This window comes from Camponotus floridanus, unplaced genomic scaffold (assembly GCF_003227725.1).
Source record: "Camponotus floridanus strain SB8 unplaced genomic scaffold, Cflo_v7.5 scaffold35, whole genome shotgun sequence".
Classification (NCBI taxonomy): domain Eukaryota; kingdom Metazoa; phylum Arthropoda; class Insecta; order Hymenoptera; family Formicidae; genus Camponotus; species Camponotus floridanus.
In genome coordinates, this window is record NW_020229492.1 from 56,137 (window position 1) to 80,798 (window position 24,662).

Below are 24,662 nucleotides of genomic sequence, written 5' to 3' on the forward strand. Positions count from 1 at the left end.
GATAATTTCTTCATATGTATATAAAATTAAATGTAGCGAGTAGTGAAAGATTCTCTAGTTTTGTATTTATGGTTACAATAAAACAGAAAAGGAAAAAATATCTTAATTTATAAGATAGATTGTAAATATTTTTATAGATATTTAAAATATCTGCTTATCTGACCACAAGAATATATTGTTATAATCTTTATATATACAAATTTTTATTTCAAGTTATAGGCAATGATAATATTCATAAGAAACTAAAGCATTAATATAACTCTTTTTCTTCTATTTAAAAAATATACACCAGTACATCTATTATTTTAGCTTAATTGAATAATTACTTAATGTCTATGTATATATATTGAAATTAATCTCTCTGGCAATCACTTTGTATTATAATATCAATAATGAGGAATAGCACACAATTAATTTAATGATAATTTTTTTTCTCTATTATCTAGGATCAATAATGTAATGAAGATATGAAGAGGTGCAGCTTTATTCAATTATTCGATTAAAAAAGTTATTTACATAGTATTAATAGAGTAATAGATTATTTGACATACTTTTCCATGAATTTTCTATGAAATTCGCTTCGCAGCGAGTCATTTATAAAAACGTCATGTTTTTTTTTCGGTTCCGAACGCGCACAGTTTTTGAAGACAACGTCGTCGTCCCATCGTCTTCGTACCTTCATATCCACTCTTCCACTTTGCGAAGAATAATTCAACAAAGGATTTCCAGAAAGAATATTTTCCATGCGTATCCTCTCCTCTTCCTGTCGCTTTTCCATCTCCTGTAAAATTTAAAATAATGCATTTTTTTACTTTTTGCAAAATATAAATGTGAACAAAGGAATATAATTAATAGGTCAAAGTATTTCATTATCAAATTCAGCAAACATCTATTTATAAGATTCTTACTTTCATTCTTTTTATGTATGTTTTATATATCTCTACACTTTTTTTTATAATCGTGCAAAAATTATAATTCTATATTTATTTTTGCAGGCCTATCTTGTAATTTTAAATGGATGCATATAAAGTTATAGAATAGATTTACTGTGCTTTCTACTGATTTAACTACTTAACGAATGTTTTATTGAATTGATTTATCTATCATGAGGTTCTTTTTGTTTTTCAAAAAGCACGAGATATTTATAAAATAACTGATTTATTATTCTAAAAACTCATATATTAATTTTGAAAATAGTTTGCGTTGTTTACTCTTGATCAACTTTGGAAAATTTATAGTGGCAGATTATACCTTTTTAGCTTGTTCCGCTGCCCGTTCCTTCTTAATCCTCTGGAGCTCAGCTAAGAGTACAGCAGTGTCATCTTCATCGCTCTCAGAATCTGATTCATCATCATCAAGTGGATCATCCGCATCTAAGCTGGCCGCAGGAACTTGGTCTAATTTCTGTCTCTTTGCGCTGGATGCGGTTGATTCTCTGGAAGGTTCAATGGCCCGACGACTCGAGCCCTTATCCTTTTCTACTCGTTCTCTATCCTCCAATTCTTTCCTAAAATCACGATTTCGCAGCTCCTCGACCGTCCCCTGTCCATACTCTCTGCAAAAAAACATTAATTATAAGTATAAATATAAGTAAATTATATTAAGTATTAAATAAACATTAAGTATAAGTAAAAGAGGAAGAGGATGACAATGATATAACCTGAAAATAATTTCTCATACGAGTGGAGCTTCGCATATTTTTATTTAAATGCTTCGCATTTTTTTATTTTTATTTTTATATATTAGTATTCAATATTTATTACAAATTACAGATTTGTGTCTTGAACTCGCTTTCTCTCCCACTCACCTGTACTTAAGCTTGGTGTGGGAAGGTAAATCCCTGCTGCTGTATTGTTTCGAGATCGCGCTCAGATCCTTCTCGCCTCGACCTTGCCCTCCTCGGGCGGGCTCGAAGGTTGGCCTCGCTGCCGTCGTCATATTTTTACACGATAAGGACCAAATCGACGATTACGACTCTGACACAGCTGACTCGACGCTCGACCAGACCCGATGATCGGATCGCTGTTGACGCGAGCGTCGATGTTGGTACCGTCCTCCGCGCACCGGGGGCGACGTGGGGAATAGCGTGATGGCCGCCGGGAGTTGGTGGCGATCTTAATCGATTGTCACAATAGGTCGCGGGTGATGCCCCCAATTGTTTTCCGGCGAAGCCGCGCGCGGTGACCGATGCGGTGGCCTGACTCCAACACGTCCGATCGTCCGATCCGGGATCGATTGGCATCGATCGTGCTCGCTCGAGACGCACGTGCGAGAGGATGAGCGAGAGGAAGTTCACGCGCGGCCTGGGAAAACCCGGGATGGCGGCGCAGCTGCGGGAAACCGTGTCGCAGGTCGTCCGCGAGAGTACTGTGCAGGTGAGGCGAGGAACGTCCTCGAGAAACGTCACTCGTCCATCCCCGGAACGGAGTGTTGTTTACTCGGGAAGTATCGAGTATCTGGAAGGCGGGAAGTTTCCTTATCGTTGACGTGTCAGGTGTACAAACAAGCCGAATATATCTTTTGAATTTTCAGGCCTATCAGTTAAATTCATCGTATCATACTTTATCAAAAGAATCAAGGTTTTACAAATATTTAAAAATGATAAATTTGACGATTGTATCGGGAAATTATTTGTCCTCCGAGATTTGTATCATTGTTTTATTTATGTATTTATTTTCTGTTTTCGCAGAATAAACCACACTTGGTAGAACCCATTGATTTTGAGAATTTTATCCTGAAGAATAAGACACTGTTGCAAAATGATCCTCAGCGAGAATTACTGCTATATCCTCAGGATGATATTTCCGTAAGTTATCAAGCAGTCTTGTATTGCTTATCTACAAGCTTCATCCGTTTCATTTATAGATAAGCTAGTAGGAAGAATAATAATAGGACACGAGATAAAAATATATATAAAATATATATATTATATAATTTATATTTCTGATATGTTTTTAATTTTGTTTTATAAATATATAAAATTGTTTAATTGAAAATTTGAGATATTTCTCTTAAGATAGTAGATAATCATGATTATTTATATATATATTTTTATATATTTTATAGTAGATAATCATGATTATTTATATATATATATATATATATATATTTTTTTATATATTTTATATATTATATATTATTTTGTTATAATTTTGTTTTATAAATAGGTAAAATTATTTAATTGAAAATTCGAGATATTTCTCTTAAGATAGTAGTTATGATTATTTTTTGTTTTATATATATTTTTATATTTATTATATATTATATATTATTTTGTTTTACATATTTTTTCGCAGCAAGTGGTTCTGCCAAGAAGATATCGTAGTATGGTGCCAACGGCACAGCATATTACAGAATACGAAGAAGGAGTGGAAAACCTCCTGACAAAAGAATGTTTACATAGTTATACATCTAATTGGAATCTTGTACATTACAAATATGCAACATATAGTGGAACTTATCTCGAATTGCCAAGGTATGTGAATCTCTAACATTAATTATGATTACTAAAATTGATCTGTTGTTTTGGAAATATTCTTTTTTTTTTAAATTTCTAGAATATCAAAAGTGGATGATCTAAAAGATGAAGTGTATGAAATTGATACAGAAGTGGATCAAGTAGATGAGGTAATATTCTTTTTCATTCTAGATTTGTTTTGTAATATACTATATTGATACTTTTAAGAGAGATGGGACTTTAAAATTTTGAATTATTTAAATATTATGTTCTTGCGGAAATTGTACTTTCATTGCACATTTAAAACTAAGCATGACTGTATATATTTTTATAGGAATTAACAAAAAATGATGGTATAACAAAGGAAGGCTATTTGATGAAAGGTCCTGAGATTGGTAGTACAGATAGAATGTTTGCTCATATTGGTTCAAAGTCATTCAAGAGACGTTTCTGTCATCTCAGGCAGGAAGTTGATGGCACTTATATACTTGAATTTTTCAAAGATGAAAGAAAGGGAGAGGCAAAACTGACAATAGTGATGGATTTTTGCACGGAAGTTGTTAGAAATTCCAAACGCGGGAGATATTGTTTCGAACTACGAATGAGCGACACTCACAAATCTTATACTCTGGCTGCCGATAGTGAGACCGATATGCAAGATTGGTTGTTGAAGCTCAGTTCTGTGTTACAACATTATAAACAGCAAGAGGAAAAACGTGCGGCTTCATTGGAGAGAGCTTGTAACACGCCTCCACCATCGCCACAACCCATGCAGGTAATGTAATCATTATCTTCAAATTATTAATAATAATTATACAGATTATTAATAATTGATTATTAATTCTTAACTTTTTTTCTACAGAGATAAAAACAGATTTTATAGATAAATGTATTTAATCATTTTATATTTTAATTTTAGGTTTATGGCACACTGAAGGGCCTTGAACAAAGCATGAATCCCCAACTAATAAAGTACTCCAGGGAGACTGATACCAGCATTGCTCTAGCAAGGAGAGAGAACAGAAAAAGACTATTCAGTGTGTATCCTTACATACCTCATGCCAAGATAAATACAGGGCAATTTGCTGATAACGTGGATCCTTATAAGGAGCAGTTTGGTCATAGGATTTTTATTAAGTGCGAGAGCCTCAAATTTCGACTGCAAGCGCCTATCGATGAAAAGGAATCTTTGTGCCAAGTGGAACCTTATTACACAACATTAAGTTTATTTGACGCGAGAAACGGTAGAAAACTTACAGAGAACTTTCATTTCGATATTAATCATGAAATGGTACGGGATATGACGAAAGAATTAAGTCCTGCAGGAATTATAACGGAAACGGAAGATGTTACTCTTCCCGGGGAGTTGAAAAACATTCCTTCAGATTGGATCAAGTATCCGAAACAGGTATGCTTACTACTTAAGTACGTGAAAGGAAAAGGAATTGTATTTGTAATTTTATATCATATATAATCTTGCAAATATAAATGTGTAAATGCGAGAGAGATAAGGATTTATAAAAAATAAAGTTTGAAAAACAATGTTGCAGGCCATATTCAACATCAATAATCCTCATCCAGACATATTTCTCGTCGTTAGAATAGACAAGTTGCTCCAAGGGAACATATATCAGATCTCAGAACCATATTTGAGAGCTACTAAGGATCCAAGACTGGGCTTAAAGGTGCATAAACAAGTTCGAGCCTGTTGTCAAAGGTAAGATTGTAAGTTTTAAATATTTTTTTGTATTGTGTAATATCAAAGTGCTCCTTGATTTAAATGAGTAACCAGATAATTAAGGAAATTATTTTATGACTTTGCACATTTTTTTTTTCTTTTTAGGCTGGGAAACTATAGAATGCCATTTGCATGGGCTGCTAGGCCACTGTTTAGATTGTATAGTAATGAATTGGATACCTCCTCAGACTTTCCAGCGATATATAGGCAAGAAAACAATAAAATAAAGGATGAAGAACTATTGAAACTTCTGTCAGAATATAGAAAGTATGTGTGCTCATAATTAATTAATATGATTTAAAGATATTTATATATTATAGAACTTAATGTATGCTGCAGATATAACTAAATATAAAATTTTCTTACAGACCTGAGAAGCTTAACAAATTGACTGTGATACCTGGTTGGTTAAAAATCAAAATAGAATCTATTACGGACATCCCTGAAAGTGAGTAATCAAATAATACAAATCATAAAACTATCACTTTATGTAATATTAGAACTTTTAATATTATTAGAAAAGTTGTGTTGCCTTGATTTTTGTGCAATGATCTTTGCATTATATTTTAAGAATATCTTAGAACTAAAAAGAAAGTTTATATATCTCGAAATTTAAAAATAAATTCGAGGAAAAATAATTTGAATATGCAATATCAATACATAAAAGCCAAATAACTTTTATAACTTAATTCTTTTAAGTAAAATTATCTTAGCAATTTTTCTAATAAATAAAATAAGTTTTAGTTCTTATTATAAGAGAAAAAATTATAGTCTATAATTTTGAACACTCCAGATATATGATATATACAAATATGATTTCTAGATACATTATCGACTTGCCTAGTACCCTTAAAGCCATTTCCGATACCTCCAACGGCAGAGACGACAATCGAAATCGCCGAGTTTGAAAGTATCTCTGAGAAAGACGTGCATCCTTACACGACATATATCAATCATCTCTACATATATCCGCAGACGCTCTGTTTCGACAGCCAGAAAATATTTACCCGAGCTAGGAACATAGCATGCATCGTGGAGCTTCGCGATGATGATGGCGAGAATGTCAAGCCTTTAAGAGTATGAATGATAAAAGCTTTCTCTTGTACAAATTTATAATATGAGAATTGCAGAATCTGTAAGATCTTTTATTTTTCTTTCTGCTATTTTTAACAGGCGATTTACGGAAGACCTGGTACATCATTGTTGTGCCTACGAGCATCATGCGCAGTCTTACATCACAACGCGGTACCTTCTTGGTATGAAGAGGTCAAAATAAAGTTGCCCACAAAGTTGCACGCAAAGCACCATATACTTTTTTCCTTTTACCATATAAGCTGTGATATGAATAAGAAGAAGGAGAATGGTGTTGAAAGTTGCGTCGGTTATGCATGGGCACCTTTGTTATATAAAGGAAGGTAGGCAAAATGTTTGATGAAATTAATAATGAAATTAATTTGGAGCTAAAACTGTTGACATACTTGGCACTTTCAATAGATAAATATGTGTTCAAAATTTTATGTATAGATTGAACGTGGATGTGGAATCGAGTATTCAGGTACTGCCTGTAGCAACGCACTTGCCACACGGATATCTTTCCATACAACCCCTTGGACTAGGGAAAGGGGTAAGAGTAAGATCAAATATTGGTATTACTAATTAATGTTTATAGTAATAAATTACATTTTAATTGCATTGAAATAAATTAGTTACCAAAACAATGGCGATTAAATTCAAAAACAAACATCAAGTGTAATTACATTTATAGAGATATGTATGGCAAAACAAATATATTTTGTTGAAATAATATAACTTGTACGTGTTTGCAGAACGCAGGACCGGATATCACATGGATCGACTCTCAACGACCCATATTCACAGTATCTTTCCAATTAATTTCAACGGTATTTACACGAGACATTCATCTGCACAATCTGTTCGTTCACGCTGAACGCATCTTAGACACGAGACCCTCTACGATACCATCGGATTCAGAAACCTGCAAAATCTTGAAAGCAGCACACGCGGTTCAACTAGTCACCGTTATCACGTTTCTACCTACTATATTGAATCAGTTGTTTGTGTTATTGGCATGCAACACTAGTCAGGAGATCGGATTATATGTGATCAGGGTCTTGATACACTTCATAAATATGGTGCACGAAGCCGGGCGCAAAGAAATTCTACAAGCGTATATCAAGGTATAAGAGATATGGATTCTTAATATATTTTTAACTACAAATTTTTGATTATTTTATTTCGATCGATTTATTTCAATTTTTATTGTATTTGTATACAGTTCGTGTTTGTGCTGCCTCCTTTACGAAATGGCAACGTCACGGTTCATGAGCAACTGGCGAAGCATTTGCCAACTTTGCTACAACCAAGCAATACTGATTTTCTAGTGGTGAACAAGTTTATGCATCACTCGAGCTTCTTTTTTGAAATAATGATTAAAAGTATGGCGCAATATCTCCTAAGTACTGGTAGAATAAAAGTAAGTTGCGTTGGAAATTGTCTGTAATTAAATATATGTAGATTGGAAATTAAAATGTACAATTCCCAAGATAAATTATCATACATTAACGTATCTGTAAAAATTGATTATTTAATGCAACTAATATATTTCTTAGATGCATAGAAACGAGCGTTTCTCGAAGGACTATCACGAGAAGATAAAGGCGTTATTGGAAGTAATTATGCCGTATCTGATGACCAAGTACAGAGAAATGCCAGTAGAGACGCACGAATTAAACAAAAGTCTCGCACAATTTTTAAAGGTGTGTAATATTGTATAAGAGAGATTATCGCATATGTATTATAGCTTATACTATTTTTTAATTTTGATTGTCACAGCGATGTCTCACATTCATGGACCGCGGTTTCGTATTTCGTCTCATTAGTTCTTATCTGGACAACTTTTCGCCTGGTGATCAACGCACATTGCACGATTTCAAGTTCACATTTCTTCAAATCATCTGCTCTCACGAGCACTACGTATCATTCAACTTGCCGATGATGCAGTCGCGTCTCGTTTCCAGAGGTAAGTTCTTATACCGTTGCATAAATGCAAGAATTGCCGTGAAAGTGATGCTAATTTATTGTTAAACTTAATCATTTCGCGTGTTGTTTAAAAGATGACAATGACACTGAGACAGAACCAGAATGCGATGGTACGTTTATATTTAAATAACCATACACGAATATGTGTAATTAATATTTTCTCGTTTATATCTATATGTGTGTAGTTACAACATGCGAGTTAGAACACATAGTCAGTTATAGTTTAAAAACACCAGTAAAATTGAAGAATTCTCAAGTTAATGAATATGCACTATTTATGTTTTCACATAATATTGCATTTACGAACTAATAATCCCATATGCACTCTCTTTGTCTGTTTTACACACGCATTTATGTATCACTATGTGTAAATTACGGTTACGTTACGCAAATAGAAGATAAATAAAACTGAAGAGTTTTTATTTGATGAATGACAGATTTAATGAATGAATATTGTCTCACGGAGGAATTCTGCAAACACCACTTCCTAGTTGGTCTTCTGATGCAAGAAGTCAGGACATCTCTCAACGAAATTGTACAAATCCGTAAAGTGGCCATATGCACTTTACGAGATCTAATGGCGAAGCACGAATTGGACGATAGATATCAAAATAAGGTACGTGACTATTTTTTAAATTTATTTAAGATAAGCCATGTACAATAATCTCTTAAAAGAATCAGTATTGGTTAAAAAATTGAGAATTGAAGAGGATTATCATTTATATATGAATTAATCTCTCTAACTGCTTGTCTTTCTGAATTTTAATTGATTGTTGCAGGGTCAACTGAGTAGAATAGCATCAATTTATATACCATGGCTCGGGATTGTATTGGAAAACTTGCACCGACTGCAATCAGTACAGGACAGTGATAAGATAGAAATGAAACAGAACAGTACAAACAGAGTGTCAACTAGCAGTTCGTTTTTGGCAACGAAAGATAGCTCTATTAGTAGTACAACCGCAGGCACACCTAAGTCCATTCACAGGTATATTGATTGATTAATATTGATTGGTTTAGACAATTATTTATTGATTAATAGTCGGAAATCAAAAAGAAGTTTTAATATTGCTCTATCTTACTGTTGCGCAGATTGACTCTTCATTTGGACACTCAGTCACCCGTGAGAACGTCTATGCACTTGCGAGATTCAACATACTTTGCCGCTATTGCGGGTCAAGGATTAGTAAATGGATATTCTTGTACTAGCGTTGAATCCGACACATCGACGGTGTCTGGCGCATCCCAGTCCAATATTTCCCAGGAGACTACGATTGTTAGGGAGTTGATGGAAAACGGAACAGGTGACAAAAAGAGGCATTCGCGTACCTTGAGCGTGACACAATCGTCACCTAGATGTGATAAATTGCAACCCTCAGAAGTAAAAGATATACTACTCTGTTTTCTGTTCATCGTGAAATATCTGGGTGATCATCAGGTGATTGCCTGGTGGCAACAATGCAACGATATGGAAATACTGAGCTTTTTTGCGGTGATCGAGTAAGTAACAACCAGATTAAAATAATATAGCAAAAGAAAGAAATAAGGCTGTTTTTGAAATAATACAGTGACATTCTTATCACATGTTTAGATGTATCAATATGTGTTTAGCTTACATTTTTAAATTTATAAAAATATAAATATAACATTGCTCTCTCTTTTATTTCTAGGATGAGCTTGCATCATTTCAAATATATTGGTAAGAGACAGATTGCTGCTAATGTAGCGAATAACGTTGGAAAACCGCGTACTGTAAAAGCGATGACTTTACCGGCCAGAATGACTCCACCGGATTTCACCACTGAAAGTCCCGCTACCAGTACGTTGCAACCTCATAATACAGTTGCCAGAGAAAATCTTGTCGAAAACGAAAGCGGCAAGGTGTATCAAGCTCTGCTAGAAGCAAACATGGCAACAGAAGTCGGCCTTATTGCGCTAGATTGCTTGGGACTCTTCTGTATCCATTTTAAAGTAATTACAATTAGTATACTTTAGAATATTTTATTCAATGATTTCATGCGTTTGTGTGTCGTTAATTATTTTTTAGATTTTTTTATTCATTTTTATCTGGAGTAATTATATTATACCATAATGGCATAATTACCAAAGATAGAAAAATTGATTATTTAAACTTATTGATTTTAAAGGGAAAAAATCCTTAAAAAATAAACAAAAGTTTATTTCAATTAAATAATATTGAGAAGATAAAGAAATCTATAGAAATTTATCTATGGATTTCTATAGAAATTAAAATATTCTGACATTTCATTTTTTGCAGGATATTCTTTTGGCGAACGAAGGTGACAACGCAGTCATGCAAAAACTTTTCAACATTTATTTATCGTTCCTGCAAGTCGGTCAGTCAGAAACCTTATTACGTCATGTTTTCGCAGGGTTTCGAGCTTTTTTAAACAATTATTCTGTCGCACTTTTTCAAGGTAAGCATTAATTTTCTAAAATTTAGAAAGTTAAGTTTTATTTATAAGGAGGAGTAGAAGAGCTGAAGGGGGAGTAAATGCATAACTGATCTTTATGATATATCAGAGTTTGCATATAGAATAGATTCATTTAAAAAGCTTGAATATAAAATCTTTTATTTTGTAGGCAATGCTGTGCTTTGCGGGCGTTTATGTTACGAACTGCTACGCTGTTGCAATAGCAAGCTGAGTTCCATACGGCAAGAGTCCTGCGCTTTGCTGTATCTGCTCATGCGAAGTAATTTTGAGTTTACTAGTCGAAAAGGATTGACTAGAGTGCATTTACAGGTATAATACTCGACAACTTTACAAGTACAATGACTAATTTCCTTGGTTTCCTTGACACACTTAAAAACTGTACAATTATAACTAAAGGGAGTACACAATAATCGATTTTCTATTCTGTTTTTTTTATAGGTGATAATTTCAGTCTCTCAAATGCTGGGAAATGTAATTGGTTTGAACAATTCGCGCTTTCAAGAATCGCTGTCATTGATCAACAGTTATGCTTCCTCCGACAAAGTTATGAAAGGCACAGGTTTTCCAGTTGAAGTGAAAGATCTCAATAAAAGAATACGAACGGTCTTGATGGCAACCGCGCAAATGCGAGAGCATAATAATGATCCTGAGATGTTGGTCGATTTGCAACACAGTTTGGCGAACTCGTATGCCAGTACTCCCGAATTGAGACATACTTGGTTAGAGACGATGGCCAGAAATCATGCCAGAGATGGCAATTTTTCAGAGGTATTTTTACAAATTATCACGCGAAATGTAACTCTTACTTATTGAAAGAAAAATTGTTTTATAAGACTCTCTTGTATAATGGGCATTTCAATAATACATATTTATTTTATTCTTAGGCTGCTTGCTGTCAACTGCATATCGCAGCACTAATGGCTGAATATCTAAAATTGCGAAAAGTACATTCATGGGGCGCAGAGGCTTTCGATCATATCTCTGCCAACATATCAAAAGACGAGCGTAATCTTAAGCTCGACGCTGGTGAGATTTGTATGTTTGCTTTATTGTATCGTATTTATTGTCTGTGTTGTTGCATTCTCGTTGTGTTCTACTAGGATAATTCAATAAATAAGGTAACATTATATAACTATATATAGTATGTTTATTACTTTATTTATTGAATTGCCCGCGTAAATAGATATATAGATTGAAAGTCAATGCGAGAATAATTCATATATTTTTTTAGGCATTCAAGATATTCACTATAATGAATGTCTTCTTCTCGAGCAATTAGAAGTTTGTGCTGACACTTTGGAGAAAGCCGAGCGTTTCGAATTGCTCGGTCACTTATATCGCTTGATAGTTCCTATGTATGAAGAGAGGAGAAATTACGAAGCTCTGGCAAATTCCTATACGCACTTGGCACAAGCCTATAATAAAATCGTGGAAGTCACACGGACTGGCAAGAGATTACTTGGAAGATTTTACAGAGTGGCGTTCTTTGGCATGGTGAGGAATATATATTTATATATAAATCAAAAGTTTGATATATACGAGCATGTGAATCGACTTGTTCAAGAGATACGAGATGTGCATATGTGTAATATCGTTTAGGCATATTTCGAGGAGGAAAATGGTCAAGAATATATCTACAAGGAACCCAAAGTGACATCATTATCCGAGATATCGGAACGATTGATGCGCTTGTACAGCGAAAAATTCGGATCCGAGAACGTTAAGATAATAATGGATTCTGTGCCGGTCGATACAAGCGAGTTAGATCCTAAGATAGCGTACATTCAAGTGACACACGTAACACCGTACTTTGAGAAGTCCGAGTTGGAAGTGCGACAGACCGAATTCGAGCAGAATCACAATGTATCATGCTTCATGTTTGAGACGCCGTTTACTAAGGAGGGTAAAGCGAGAGGTAATCCAGAGGATCAATGGAAACGCAGGACTATTCTCACAAGTAAGATCGAATATCAAATAATTCAAATTATTTATCTGAGATGAGAAAAAGAAATATAAAGATTTATCGTTTGCTTTCAGCACAATATGCTTTTCCGTATGTGAAAAAACGCATTGGAATTGCCGAGAAACGAATAGTGGAATTGAGTCCTATCGAAGTTGCTTTGGACGAAATGAGACAACGTGTACAGGAACTAGAAGACGTAGCCTTGATCGGACCGACAGATGTAAAAAAGTTGCAGTTACGTCTTCAAGGTAGTATTTGCGTAACGGTGAACGCCGGTCCTCTAGCGTACGCCTCCGCGTTCCTAGATCCTGCCTTGTCTCCGCAATATTCTGATGATAAAGTGGAAGAGTTGAAGGATGTTTTTAGGTACGTTTTTTATCGTACTTAATCTCTTACTGCGACATGTTGACGGAAAGTTAGTGATTTATGGTTGCATTGCGATTTTTCAGGGAGTTTGTCAAGATATGTTACACAGCTTTACAAATTAATAGCAAACTGATCACGCCGGATCAACACGAGTATCAAGAGGTTTTACGTGAGAATTATCAGAAATTATGCCAGAGCTTGTCGTCCTTGCTTGGCGAACCGATATGGCCGGATGAACAAGTAGGAAGCTTTAAACGCAATAGTGCTGCTTTATTCAGTGCCATCAGTGGCGCCAACAATCATACCAGTACAGCCTAAGTCAATAATCTTAGATTATTCATCTAATATGCCTCGGATTTATCTATCCTTTTCTAGCATAATATAATAAGTAAGTATCTTCCAAGCACAAAGCTCGTGAGAGTTATTTGTAAATTGACGTCTTGTATTTATTTTCATTGTTGCCACATAAATCTATGATTAAGTATCCATATTTTTCAATGTTTGGCCTAATAAAAAAGAACTTTCTAATCACTGCCAAATATTTTGGACAAGGTATTTTTACGAGTATCGTAGAATGGTCCTGATTAGGGAATTATGTGGATGGATTGCAGTTGTTGAATCAAGAATTCGACAAAGTCAGTAAAAAAATTACTTACTAAAGTTTATGACATTGATGTCGTAGTCCGATAAGTTACGTTTTAACTAATAGGATATAAGTTGGATGTCAAAGACTCACCCTACAGGGCATTTAAATAGTATAATCTATGGCGAAAAAATGTACTGTTGTACACATCTCAGTTCTTTCACTGTGAATAATATTAGTCCCTAATGGATTCACGTATTTATGATGTCCATGTATAATCCAATTTTATAAGAATTTCTATCCCTATCTCTTTATATCACAATTAAGAAAACTATAGCCTAAGAACAAAAATAATTTAATGAGAGGAAAAGAAATTGTTTTACTTGAAGAATTAATTTCTCATTGTATCTTGATTAAATCAAATGATTTTATTGCACTTTTTGCTTAATGAATATAGATGATAGTTAATTATTCACGCTTGAAGATTCTTCTATCATTTACTTATCAAATTTACAGCATATGCGTAATTATGAAAAATATGAATAAACTTTTTATCCAGCGTATCTAATATGTATAATATACTGATGATTTATAGTGTATTAAGATATTTTATGTAAAAATCGATTTGTGTACATATAGCGATTTTTTAAATTCTTGCAAGCATATAAGTGCTGTTACGTAATCGGCTGTTTTAGAAATAACGCAAAGAGAAAGTACAGATTCTTTAATATAGATCGTCAGGAATATTTTTTACTACATATTATATAAATTTACGTAATGCGCTTGCATTATCAGTAGTACAAGAATGAATCTTTCTTTTTTGCATATGGATCGAGTGACTTCTATGCCAATTATTGCGATTTATAAGAACTTAAATGAAAGTTTATTTACACTGTGAAGGAGATGGAGACTGTAGCATCCAATTTGCTACGCTTCATGCATATGAAAACAAGTCCGACCACTTTGATACCTTGCAGATGCGCACATAAGTAATGTTATATATTGATGATTATTTGTGAGAAAGCGTGACATGAAATTTTATAAACTGTGAATGTGAGAGAAAAAAAAAAGAGAGAAAGAACGCATGTGTAAATTCATTTATTATCCGCAAAGTCATACCGATGTGGATATTGTAGACTAGAAATAAGCTTTAACAAGAAATGTTGAAATATACATAATAACAGAAAGACGCGTGTCTTGAATATATTTCAAAAATCTTTAAACCTTATCTTATCTTGCATGCAACAAAGATGTGTGTATATGTAATTATGCATATTACAGATAGTGATGTCAGAATTAGAGAGAGACACTTTTTATTTTAATTTTTAAAACTACATTTTTTTCTTCATTTTAAATGTTTTAATATATCTGAAAATAACGCTGCTTACAGTTCGCGGACGATTTTTTTTCTTCCATAATAAACTGACTCCCATCATAGACTGATATACAATTATGAAATATTCTTCTGTGCATAAACTATTAATAAACTATAATTAAAAGGATTCCTCTCTTTCTTATCATCATGTAACTTTTCATTGGTTTGTTTATTATTGTATTCTTCAATTTGAACTTCCTCGAACATACGTGTAAATTCATTCTTTAATTTCATATTCCAATTTCCATTCTTAGATTATGCGGCATCTGCTCCAAAAATGCAAAAGTGTGCTGTGAGATAACCATGGCTGTTGGAAAATTTTTAATTAAAAGAAATAAGGAAAAACATTCATGATACGAATGTTAATATAGAACTTAATTTTTGAATGCATATCAAAAGAAAATACTTGCGTGTAAACTTTTTTGTGCTCAGAAAACTATTTATCTCTCGATGACTGCAATGATGAACTTGAAATCCGATATTTTCAAGTATTTCTTTCAGCTCTATGTCAGGTTGGATTGAGTCATGAAACGATACATTTCTTTTTGTCCTGTATAAATTAATTTTATTAATGAAATTTATACATGAAGAACCTCGAAGTAATGTAATACATACATACACACACATATATATATATATATATATATATATATATATATATATATATATATCGATACGAAAAAGAAAGCAATTTTAAAAATTATGCTACGTACATTGCAAACTGTTACATTTGAGAGTCGCGATATCAATATATTTTCACTGAAGATAATAAAGTGAAGATAATAAATTCTATCTAGTAATCGTACATCAGTAAATTTAATGTAATCGAATCTTTTAATTTAATGTAATCGAATCTTTTAATTAATTATTAATAATATTCGACGGATTTTTAAAATTGATAAAAACGAAGTTCTTTTTACACATATGGAAATTAATGTACAATTTTTTTTCTTTGATAATAATAATGATATAATAATATACCTTTATATATGATGCATATCACTTATCTTGCATTATAACTTTCAGAATTTCAAACAACATTGTGTTATGTGCTACGCTTAATATAAGTATAGTTTTACCAGGTCGAAGCATACAATAAATATTTTCAAAAGTTTGACTGTTAAACAACGAAATTAAACTGTTAATTATAATTTTAAAAATATACGTCCATTATAATACATCTATTAGAATATTCTTTTGAAATACAGTTATGTATATAAAAGTATATTGGTGAAGTCATATAAAAACAATTATAATGAACTAAAGAGTTATACGCTAAATTTTTCCGTGCTAAATTTATCTACATTAATATGGTACATATATTAAATATATAAATAAAAATATATGTTTCGACATTAGTTTTAGCCATTCTCAGTATTACAATTGGTTGCAAAATAAAAAATGTACTATACATAATGTCACATCCAGATAAATCGAAAAATAAATATAATAATATAAATCTAAATCTAATATATTAAATTTCCGTTAAAATTTAAAAGAAAGTATGTTGTTATTAATTTAATCGAATAAAAATATAATTTTGATTAAAATATATATCTATTTATTTCTCGGTAGACAAAAGATGAAATTATGAATAATATATTCAAAGTATGAATAACTACTTTCGATGTAAATATATGAATTATACAGGGTGTTCCTAAATTTGCGGTAAATATTTTAATGATAAATTCTTTGCAACATTTTTTAAGACGAAAATTCAAATACGAAAATGTCGAGACTTTTAATAGTTTTGAAATGGTAAAAGTTTAAAGATCACGACTTTTAATGAAATTCTTGAATATTTTCACAATAATTTCATTAACATCAAAAGCATTCGATTCATGGAAGCATCTTTACTATTTGTTATTTTGCCACTCCTGAGCGCATGAAATTCTAGCCATGTCATTCGTAATCTTTAAACTTTTCCCACTTGAAAACTATTATAGCCTCATCATTTTCATATTAGAATTTTCGTCTTAAAATGTTACAAAGAATTTGTCATTAAAATATTTATTGCATATTTAGGAACATCCTATATATAAATTTAGCGTATGATTCTTTAATCCATTATAATTGTTCTTTTACTATTTTGATAATAGATCTTATTACAAATAATTCATTTTTATTTAAATTTTGTCATATAAAAGTTATTTCCTACAAAAAAAGATCTATGCTTTTAATTTAATAATTTTTCTTACCGAATGTCATGACACCATTGCAAAACATGAAATGAGAATATGATTAAATTTTGAAATGTATTTCTCGGGTAAACTTTTAGTTTGAATATCCAACACTTCGAATTTGAGTGGTTTGTCATCACCGTACGTTTCGTTCGCATATTTAACCATTTCCTCCATAATATCTACAACTTTATAATAATTTTTATATCTTTATTATAATTGTTGTATTAACTTATATTTATAGCACACAGTGTGTGTGTATGTGAGTGCGCGCGTTTTTTTTTCTATTGTATATTTTTATAATTTATTATTTTTTCTTACCAATTATTGTCGCGTTTAGATCAAGAAAGAATTATCTTCGTTATATCTCCGGAAATTATATAGAACCGATATCCATACATTATTCAGATATATTTTTTAACTCTTTGGCGAACTCATTGACTAAAGATGATACATTTTTTTCATTCAATATCAAATAAACTGTACTGCGCTGGTTCTATCATGATACTCAGATAACTAGAATAAGTATATTAATCGCTTGACTTATAATGTTGTTAAATAAAATTTGTGACAGGGATTATTGGTGGAACATGACAAATATAAGACAAACAGACAAATACTTAACTTATAATATACTTAAACACATTAAGTGACGTAAACTCGAAATTAATAATAAATTGATGTATTTATTCTATTACAATTTTTGCAATATTCGAAGGATGCAAATTTTGTCGTATTTGCTTGGTACGTACGAATTCGCGATTGCATTGTCATGGCGGATTATTTAATCGCTTGCTCAGTTGTTTAATTTTGAATTTTTTAATTTTGCTGACTCATATTTCCAGATCGAACGTTTAAGCACGAATGTTCGGGAATGAAAAATGTTTGAAAATAAAATATATTCTTTGTAAAAAATATTAAAATTTAACAAAAAAGCTTGATCAATTATATAAATTATTGATCTCCATATAAATAAATAAATAAGAAGAAAATATATTAATAAAATATATAATTAATTAAATATAAATAAAGTATATAAAATATATATAATTAATTAAATGAAATATGTATAAAAAATGTATTAATAAAGTATATAATTAATTTAATAGATAATTTAAATAAATAAAATGTATAATTAATTAAAATTTCAAAATTGCAGATTCTATATAAACGGAAGAAGAATCTTCTTCGTTATATCTCCGGAAATTATATAAAACTGATATGCATACATTTTCCAGATATATATTTTAGCTCTTTGGCGAACTCATTGACTAAAGATTTTTTGCATTCATTATCAAATAAAGAGTACTGCACTAGTTCTATCCTTTTATGATAATACTCAAGTAACTAGAATATGTAAGCAAGTTATTTGTTTGTTTTATATATTGTATAAGACTTGTAGTAAAATTTATTGGTCAAACACAAGATAATAAATTAGACATGTACAGTATACTTAAACACACGTAGCGACGCAAATTCGAACTTTAATAATAAATTGATGTATCTATTCTGACTCGCTTTTTTATTCGATATATATAAATATTTAATTAATTAATCGAACGATTGCATTCCGATTCATCTTTTCGTTCGATATATATAAGTATTTAATCAATTAATCGAATGATTACATTCTGGTTCGCTTTTTCGTTCGGTATATATAAGTATTTAACGAATTAATCGAACGATTGCATTCGGCTTACCATTTTACTCGCCGCGTTACAGTGAATATCACGCGAGAGAGGCAGGCAACATGCGCGGCGTCTTGCACGATTTCGATCGTCCGCGCGCAGACGAAAAACGGCCAATTTATATCTCGACTTCCGGACGCGATAGCGATTTCGTTCTTTTTGCATAAAATTCTACACCATTTCGCGGCACTACCGTTTAAATCTCGTCCCGATCGCCCGAGGAGCGGCTGACTTACAGTGAATATTCGAAATCTGCTTCTTGATGTCCATGCATAATCCAATTTTATAAGAATTTCTGTCCCTATCTCTTTATATCACAATTAAGAAAACTATAGCCTAAGAACAAAAATAATTTAATGAGAGGAAAAGAAATTGTTTTACTTGAAGAATTAACTTGTCATTGTATCTTGATTAAGTCATTTTTATTGCACTTTTTTACTTAATGAATATAGATGATAATTAATTATTCACGTTTAAAGATTCTTCTATCATTTACGTATTGTATTTACAGCATATGCATAATTATGAAAATTATGAATAACTTTTTATCCAGCGTATACAATATGTATAATATACTGATGATTTAAGGTGTATTAAGATATTTTACGTAAAAATGGTTTTGTATACATAAAGCGATTTTTTAAATTCTTCTTGCAAGCATATAAGTGCTGTTGCATCGACTGTTTTAGAAATAACGCAAAGAGATCGTCAGGAATATTTTTTGCTACATATATTATATAAATTTACGTAATGCGCTTGCATTATCAGTAGTACAAAGACGAATTTTTCTTTTATGGATCGAGCGACTTCTGTGCCTATTATTGCGATTTATAAGAACTTAAATGAATTTATTTACACTGTGAAGAAAATGGAGACTATAGCATTCAACTGGCTACGCTTTATGAATATGAAAACAAGTCCGATCACTTTGATACCTTGCATATGCGTACATAAGTAATGTTACATATTGATGATTATTTGTGAAAAAGCGTGACATGAAATTATATAAACTGTGAGTGTGAGAGAAAAAAAAGAGAGAAAGAACGCATGTATAATTCATTTATTATCCGCAAAGTCATGCCGATGCGAATATTATAGACCAGAAATAAGCTTTAACAAGAAATGTTGAAATACATAATAACAGAAAGAAGCGTGTCTTGAATATATTTTAAATAAAAAAATATGTTTAAACCTTTTCTTAGCTCGCATGTAACAAAAATGTATATGTAATTATACATAACAGAGACTGTAATGTTAAAGTTGGAGAGAGACACTTTTTATTTTAATTTTTTAAACTATATTTTTTTCTTTATTTTAAATGTTTTAATATATCTGAAAAATAACCTTATGTTTACAGCACGGTTAGTCGTGAATAATTTTTTTTTCTTCCATAATAGATTGATTCCCATCATAGACTGATACAATTATGAAACATTCTTCTGTGCATAAATTACTAGCACAGTATAATTAAAAGGATCCTCCTTTTTCTCATCATCGTATAGCTTATCATTAGTTTGTTTACTTGTGTATTCTTTATTTTGCATTTCCTCGCATATACGTGTAAATTTATTCTGGAATTCGATCCTTAGCTTATGCGACAATTGCTCCAAAAATGCAAAACTGTGCTGTGAGATAACCATGGCTGTTGAAATAAACAATAAAGTTGGAAAATTTTTAATTAAAAGAAATAAGGAAAAACATAATATGAAATACATCCATGATACGAATGTTAATCACATAGTGTAGAATTTAATTTTTGAATGCATATAACATACTTACGTACAAACTTTTTTACACTCAGAAAACTATTTATCTCTCGATGGCTGCAATGATGAACTTGAAATCCGATATTTTCAAGTATTTCTTTCAGCTCTTTATCAGGTTGGACTGAATGGTGAAATCCAGCATATTTTTTTTTGTCCTGTATAAGTTAATTCTATTAGAAATGAAATTTATAAATGAACTTCGAGGTAATACATAAATATATAATATATAAATAAAACAATTTTAAAAATTATGTTAAGTACATTGCAAACTGTTACGTTTGATAATTACCATATCAATATTTTTTAAAGATAATAAAATGAAGATATTAAAGTGAAGGTAATAAATTCTATCTATTATAGTAATCCTACATCAATAAATTAGAATTTAATGCAATCAAATCTTTTAGTTAGTTACGCATATATGTACAGTCGTCGAATTTTTAAAATTTATAAAAAACGAAGTTTTTTACACATGTGCAAATTAATGTACAATCTTTTTTCTTATACTGCATCTTTGATAATAATAATGATATAATGATATACCTTCATGTATGATGCAAATCGCATATCTTGCATTATAACTTTCAGAGATTCATAAAATATTGTGTGATGCGCTATGCTTAATATAAGCATAGTTTTACCAGGTCGAAGCATACAATAAATATTTTTAAAAGTTTGGCTGTTAAATAGCGAAATTAAACTGTTAATTATAATTTTAAAAATATACATCTATTAAAATATATCTATTAGAATATTCTTTTGAAACACAGTTATATATAGAAAAGTATATTGGTGAAGTCATATAAAAATACTAGAAAACAATTATAATGAACTAAAAAGTTATACACTAAATGTTTCCGTGCTAAATTTATCTATTAATATTGTACATATTAAATATATAAATAAAAACATATATCTCGACACATTAGTTTGGCCATCCTCAGTATTACAATTAATTGCAAAATAAAAAATGTACTATACATAATGTCACATCCTGATATATCTAAAAATAAATATAATATAAATCTAAATCTGATATGTTATAAATTTTTGTTAAAATTTAAAAGAAAGGATGTTGTTATTAATTTAATCGAATAAAAATATAATTTTAATTAAAATATATATCTATTTATTTCTCGGTAGTCAAAGGATCAAGTTGTTCAAACTATCAATAATTACTGTCAATGTATTAATATATGAATTTAGCACGTGTTTCTTTAGCTTATTATAATTATTTTTTTATTATTTTGATAATAGGAGATTTTATTACAAATAATTCATTTTTATTTAAATTTTGTCATATAAATGTTATTTGGTACAAAGGAAAGACTAATCTATGCTTTTAATTTTATAATTTTTCTTACCGAATGTCATTACACCATTGTAAAGTATGAAATGAGAATATATGATCGAATTTCGAAATGTATTTCTCGGGCAAATTTTTAGTTTGAATATCCAACACTTCGAATTTGAGTCGTTTGCCATCACCGTACGTTTCGTTCGCATATTTAACCATTTTCTCCATAATATCTATACCTTTATAATAATTTTTATATCTTTATTATAATTGTTGTATTAGCTTATATTTACAGTACACCGTATATATATGCGCGCGTTTTTTTCCTTTTGTATATTTTTATAATTTATTATTTTTTCTTACCAATCATTGTCGCGTTTGGATCAAGAAATGGAAGAAGAATCTCCTTCGTTATATCTCCGGGGCCAGAACCGATATCCATACATTTTCCAGATATATTTTTTAGTTCTTTTGCGAACTCATTGAGTAAAGATGATACATTTTTTTTGCATTCATTATCAAATAAACTGTACTGCGCTGGTTCTACCATGACTTCACGATGTACTCAGATAACTAGAATAAGTAGGATATCACTTGGCATGTAATTATTAAATAAAATTTGTGATAGGGATTATTGGTCAAACATGACAAATATAAGACAAATACAATATACTTAAACATATATAGTGACGCAAACTCAAAATTTAATAATAAATTGATGTATCTATTCTGTTACAATTTTTACAATATTCGAAGGAGGATAAAAATTTTTTCGTATTTGGTTGGTACGTGTGAATTCGTGATTGCATTATCACAGCGGATTATTTAATCGCTTGTTCAGTTCTTTAATTTCGAGTTTTTCAATTTTGCTGACTTATTTTTCCAGCTCGAGCATGAATATTCGAGAATAAAAAATGTTTGAAAATAAAATATACTCTTTGTGAAAAAATATTAAAATTTAACAAAAAAGCTTGATCAATTATGTAAATTATTGATCTCCATATAAATAAATAAATAAGAAGAAAATATATTAATAAAATATATAATTAATTAAATATAAATAAAGTATATAAAATATATATAATTAATTAAATGAAATATATATAAAAATGTATTAATAAAGTATATAATTAATTTAATAGATAATTTAAATAAATAAAATGTATAATTAATTAAAATTTCAAAATTGCAGATTCTATCTATAGTGTTTTTTGTCGTGCACTTGATGAACATATATTCTGTGTATTAGGAATTAAAATCACTTTGTTAGCAAGCTTAATTTTATTTTTCTTTAATTCTGCTGATTTGTCGCTTGTAGAGCAGCAATAGCTAAGTTGGCTGATGGCGAGAAACGATCGACACACATGCTTCTTTTTTTGGCACAATATTGGACGAAAGCGCAAACATAATGAATTAGACGATGCTTTTAAATTTCAATTATTATTGCACTATACGAGATTAATTATATTTTAATATAGCTCTCTTCAGATTCTAACTTTTTTGCGGACCATATACTCACTGATGTTATTCGTTATAAATTTCGCAGGCTCACGTAATACTGATCCAGTGCTTCAGATGCGCTATTTATTTGTTAATAGATATTTGATTCGCGAGAATCATACGAGTTTGATGACCAATAGTAGACGTCTTCTTTAAATCGCGAAAAAATGACATTTGAATAGATAACCCTTTTAAGAAAAAATAACTAATAAATGTAGACATATCAACATATTTATGTTAATATATCTATATTTATTAGTTACTTCTTCTTACTTTTTGCTTATGCATTTTTGATAAGCTTATAAATATTATAATATATCTATGCTTATGCGATAAGGCCAGTGTATAAATTTTGTTTAATTCCACCAACGTTTAACTACATTCGGCACAATTTGACATTACATGATGATTTCATTAACATCACCGATTCTTAATCAAGACTTCACAAAAAAGAGTTTAAAGAGTGTTTATTAAAAAAAAATCTTTAACATCGTTTAATTTTACATATAATTTTAACTATAATTTTATATATATTTTAAATAATAGTTAGAAAGAACAGCTTCTATTTTTTCGCAAAACTAAACAAATGTATAAAAATGTGGAAAAAATTATATTTATATTATTATTATTTTATTTATATTTATTTATGTTTTTATTTTTATTTTTTATTTCATTTAAAAAAAATTTTTATAATAATAATGTTATTGATCAATTATGTAAATTATTTCTTTCCATATAAATAAATAAATAGGAAGAAAATGTATTAATAAAATATATAATTAATTAAATAAATAAGGTATATGAAATATATGTAATTAATTAATTAAATAAAATATATTGCGGCGTTAATTTTTTTTTATTATTACAATCCTCCTCGGATGTTAGAGAGGAGGATTCGGAGGGGAGCGAAAACGTCGTCAAAAACACAAGATCAGACCGAGAGGACGGAGCCGAGGATCATCCCTGTCTACAGGAGCGCGTATCGGTGAAGTTGTCCATCTCTAAATTGTGAGCACGTACGCGATCCCGAGAATAATATAAGAACACGATAATACTTCTTCTAGATCGTTTTTATGGCCAGATTTTGCGTGGTCGAACGGCGTTTCGAAAAATGTAACGGTAATTCGACGATCAATTCATCAACTTATGGTACAGGCCTTTTTCCTTTACTCTTTTACTCGCTATTCTAATCGATAGCAATAGATTCGAGAGGATGCTTAATAAGTGAGCGAG

General features: G+C 30.7%; 3 protein-coding genes and 1 pseudogene across 8 annotated transcripts; 1 reads left to right on the forward strand and 3 right to left on the reverse strand.

The window, feature by feature from the left end:
* Window positions 1-441: 441 nt before the first annotated feature.
* LOC105248538 (protein CWC15 homolog B) lies at window positions 442-2,288 on the reverse strand. Its single transcript, XM_011253379.3, has 3 exons — window positions 1,808-2,288; window positions 1,252-1,555; window positions 442-781 (listed from the first exon to the last, which is right to left on the reverse strand). The coding sequence occupies exons 1-3, from the start codon at window positions 1,936-1,938 to the stop codon at window positions 539-541; spliced, it is 678 nt and encodes a 225-aa protein (XP_011251681.1). The 5' UTR covers window positions 1,939-2,288; the 3' UTR covers window positions 442-538.
* Window positions 2,203-14,812, forward strand: LOC105248536 (dedicator of cytokinesis protein 9). Of its 5 annotated transcripts, none has more exons than XM_011253374.3 (29): window positions 2,203-2,375; window positions 2,690-2,806; window positions 3,297-3,475; window positions 3,558-3,627; window positions 3,792-4,232; window positions 4,377-4,865; window positions 5,008-5,174; window positions 5,301-5,462; window positions 5,564-5,643; window positions 6,019-6,272; window positions 6,369-6,610; window positions 6,720-6,825; window positions 7,022-7,393; window positions 7,492-7,689; window positions 7,826-7,972; window positions 8,049-8,235; window positions 8,330-8,365; window positions 8,693-8,871; window positions 9,035-9,243; window positions 9,348-9,755; window positions 9,926-10,226; window positions 10,534-10,693; window positions 10,860-11,020; window positions 11,150-11,479; window positions 11,596-11,746; window positions 11,943-12,205; window positions 12,311-12,668; window positions 12,749-13,040; window positions 13,124-14,812. In XM_011253374.3, the coding sequence occupies exons 1-29, from the start codon at window positions 2,277-2,279 to the stop codon at window positions 13,356-13,358; spliced, it is 6,393 nt and encodes a 2,130-aa protein (XP_011251676.1). In that variant the 5' UTR covers window positions 2,203-2,276; the 3' UTR covers window positions 13,359-14,812. The 5 variants fall into 5 exon arrangements, with proteins under 5 accessions (XP_011251676.1, XP_011251680.1, XP_011251678.1 ...); XM_011253378.3 differs by having other exon boundaries at window positions 6,720-6,819; window positions 11,596-11,737; XM_011253376.3 differs by having other exon boundaries at window positions 11,596-11,737; window positions 13,124-13,358.
* A 534-nt stretch (window positions 14,813-15,346) lies between these two features.
* On the reverse strand, window positions 15,347-17,355 carry LOC112638679 (annotated as a pseudogene).
* Window positions 17,356-20,200: 2,845 nt separating this feature from the next.
* Window positions 20,201-23,523, reverse strand: LOC105248541 (juvenile hormone acid O-methyltransferase). Of its 2 annotated transcripts, none has more exons than XM_011253381.2 (6): window positions 23,449-23,523; window positions 22,293-22,502; window positions 21,997-22,168; window positions 21,176-21,311; window positions 20,646-20,787; window positions 20,201-20,508 (listed from the first exon to the last, which is right to left on the reverse strand). In XM_011253381.2, exons 2-6 carry the CDS (start codon window positions 22,477-22,479, stop codon window positions 20,291-20,293), a joined length of 855 nt encoding a protein of 284 aa, XP_011251683.2. In that variant the 5' UTR covers window positions 22,480-22,502; window positions 23,449-23,523; the 3' UTR covers window positions 20,201-20,290. The 2 variants fall into 2 exon arrangements, with proteins under 2 accessions (XP_011251683.2, XP_011251685.2); XM_011253383.3 differs by having other exon boundaries at window positions 20,295-20,508; window positions 20,650-20,787.
* Between the last annotated feature and the right edge of the window lie 1,139 nt (window positions 23,524-24,662).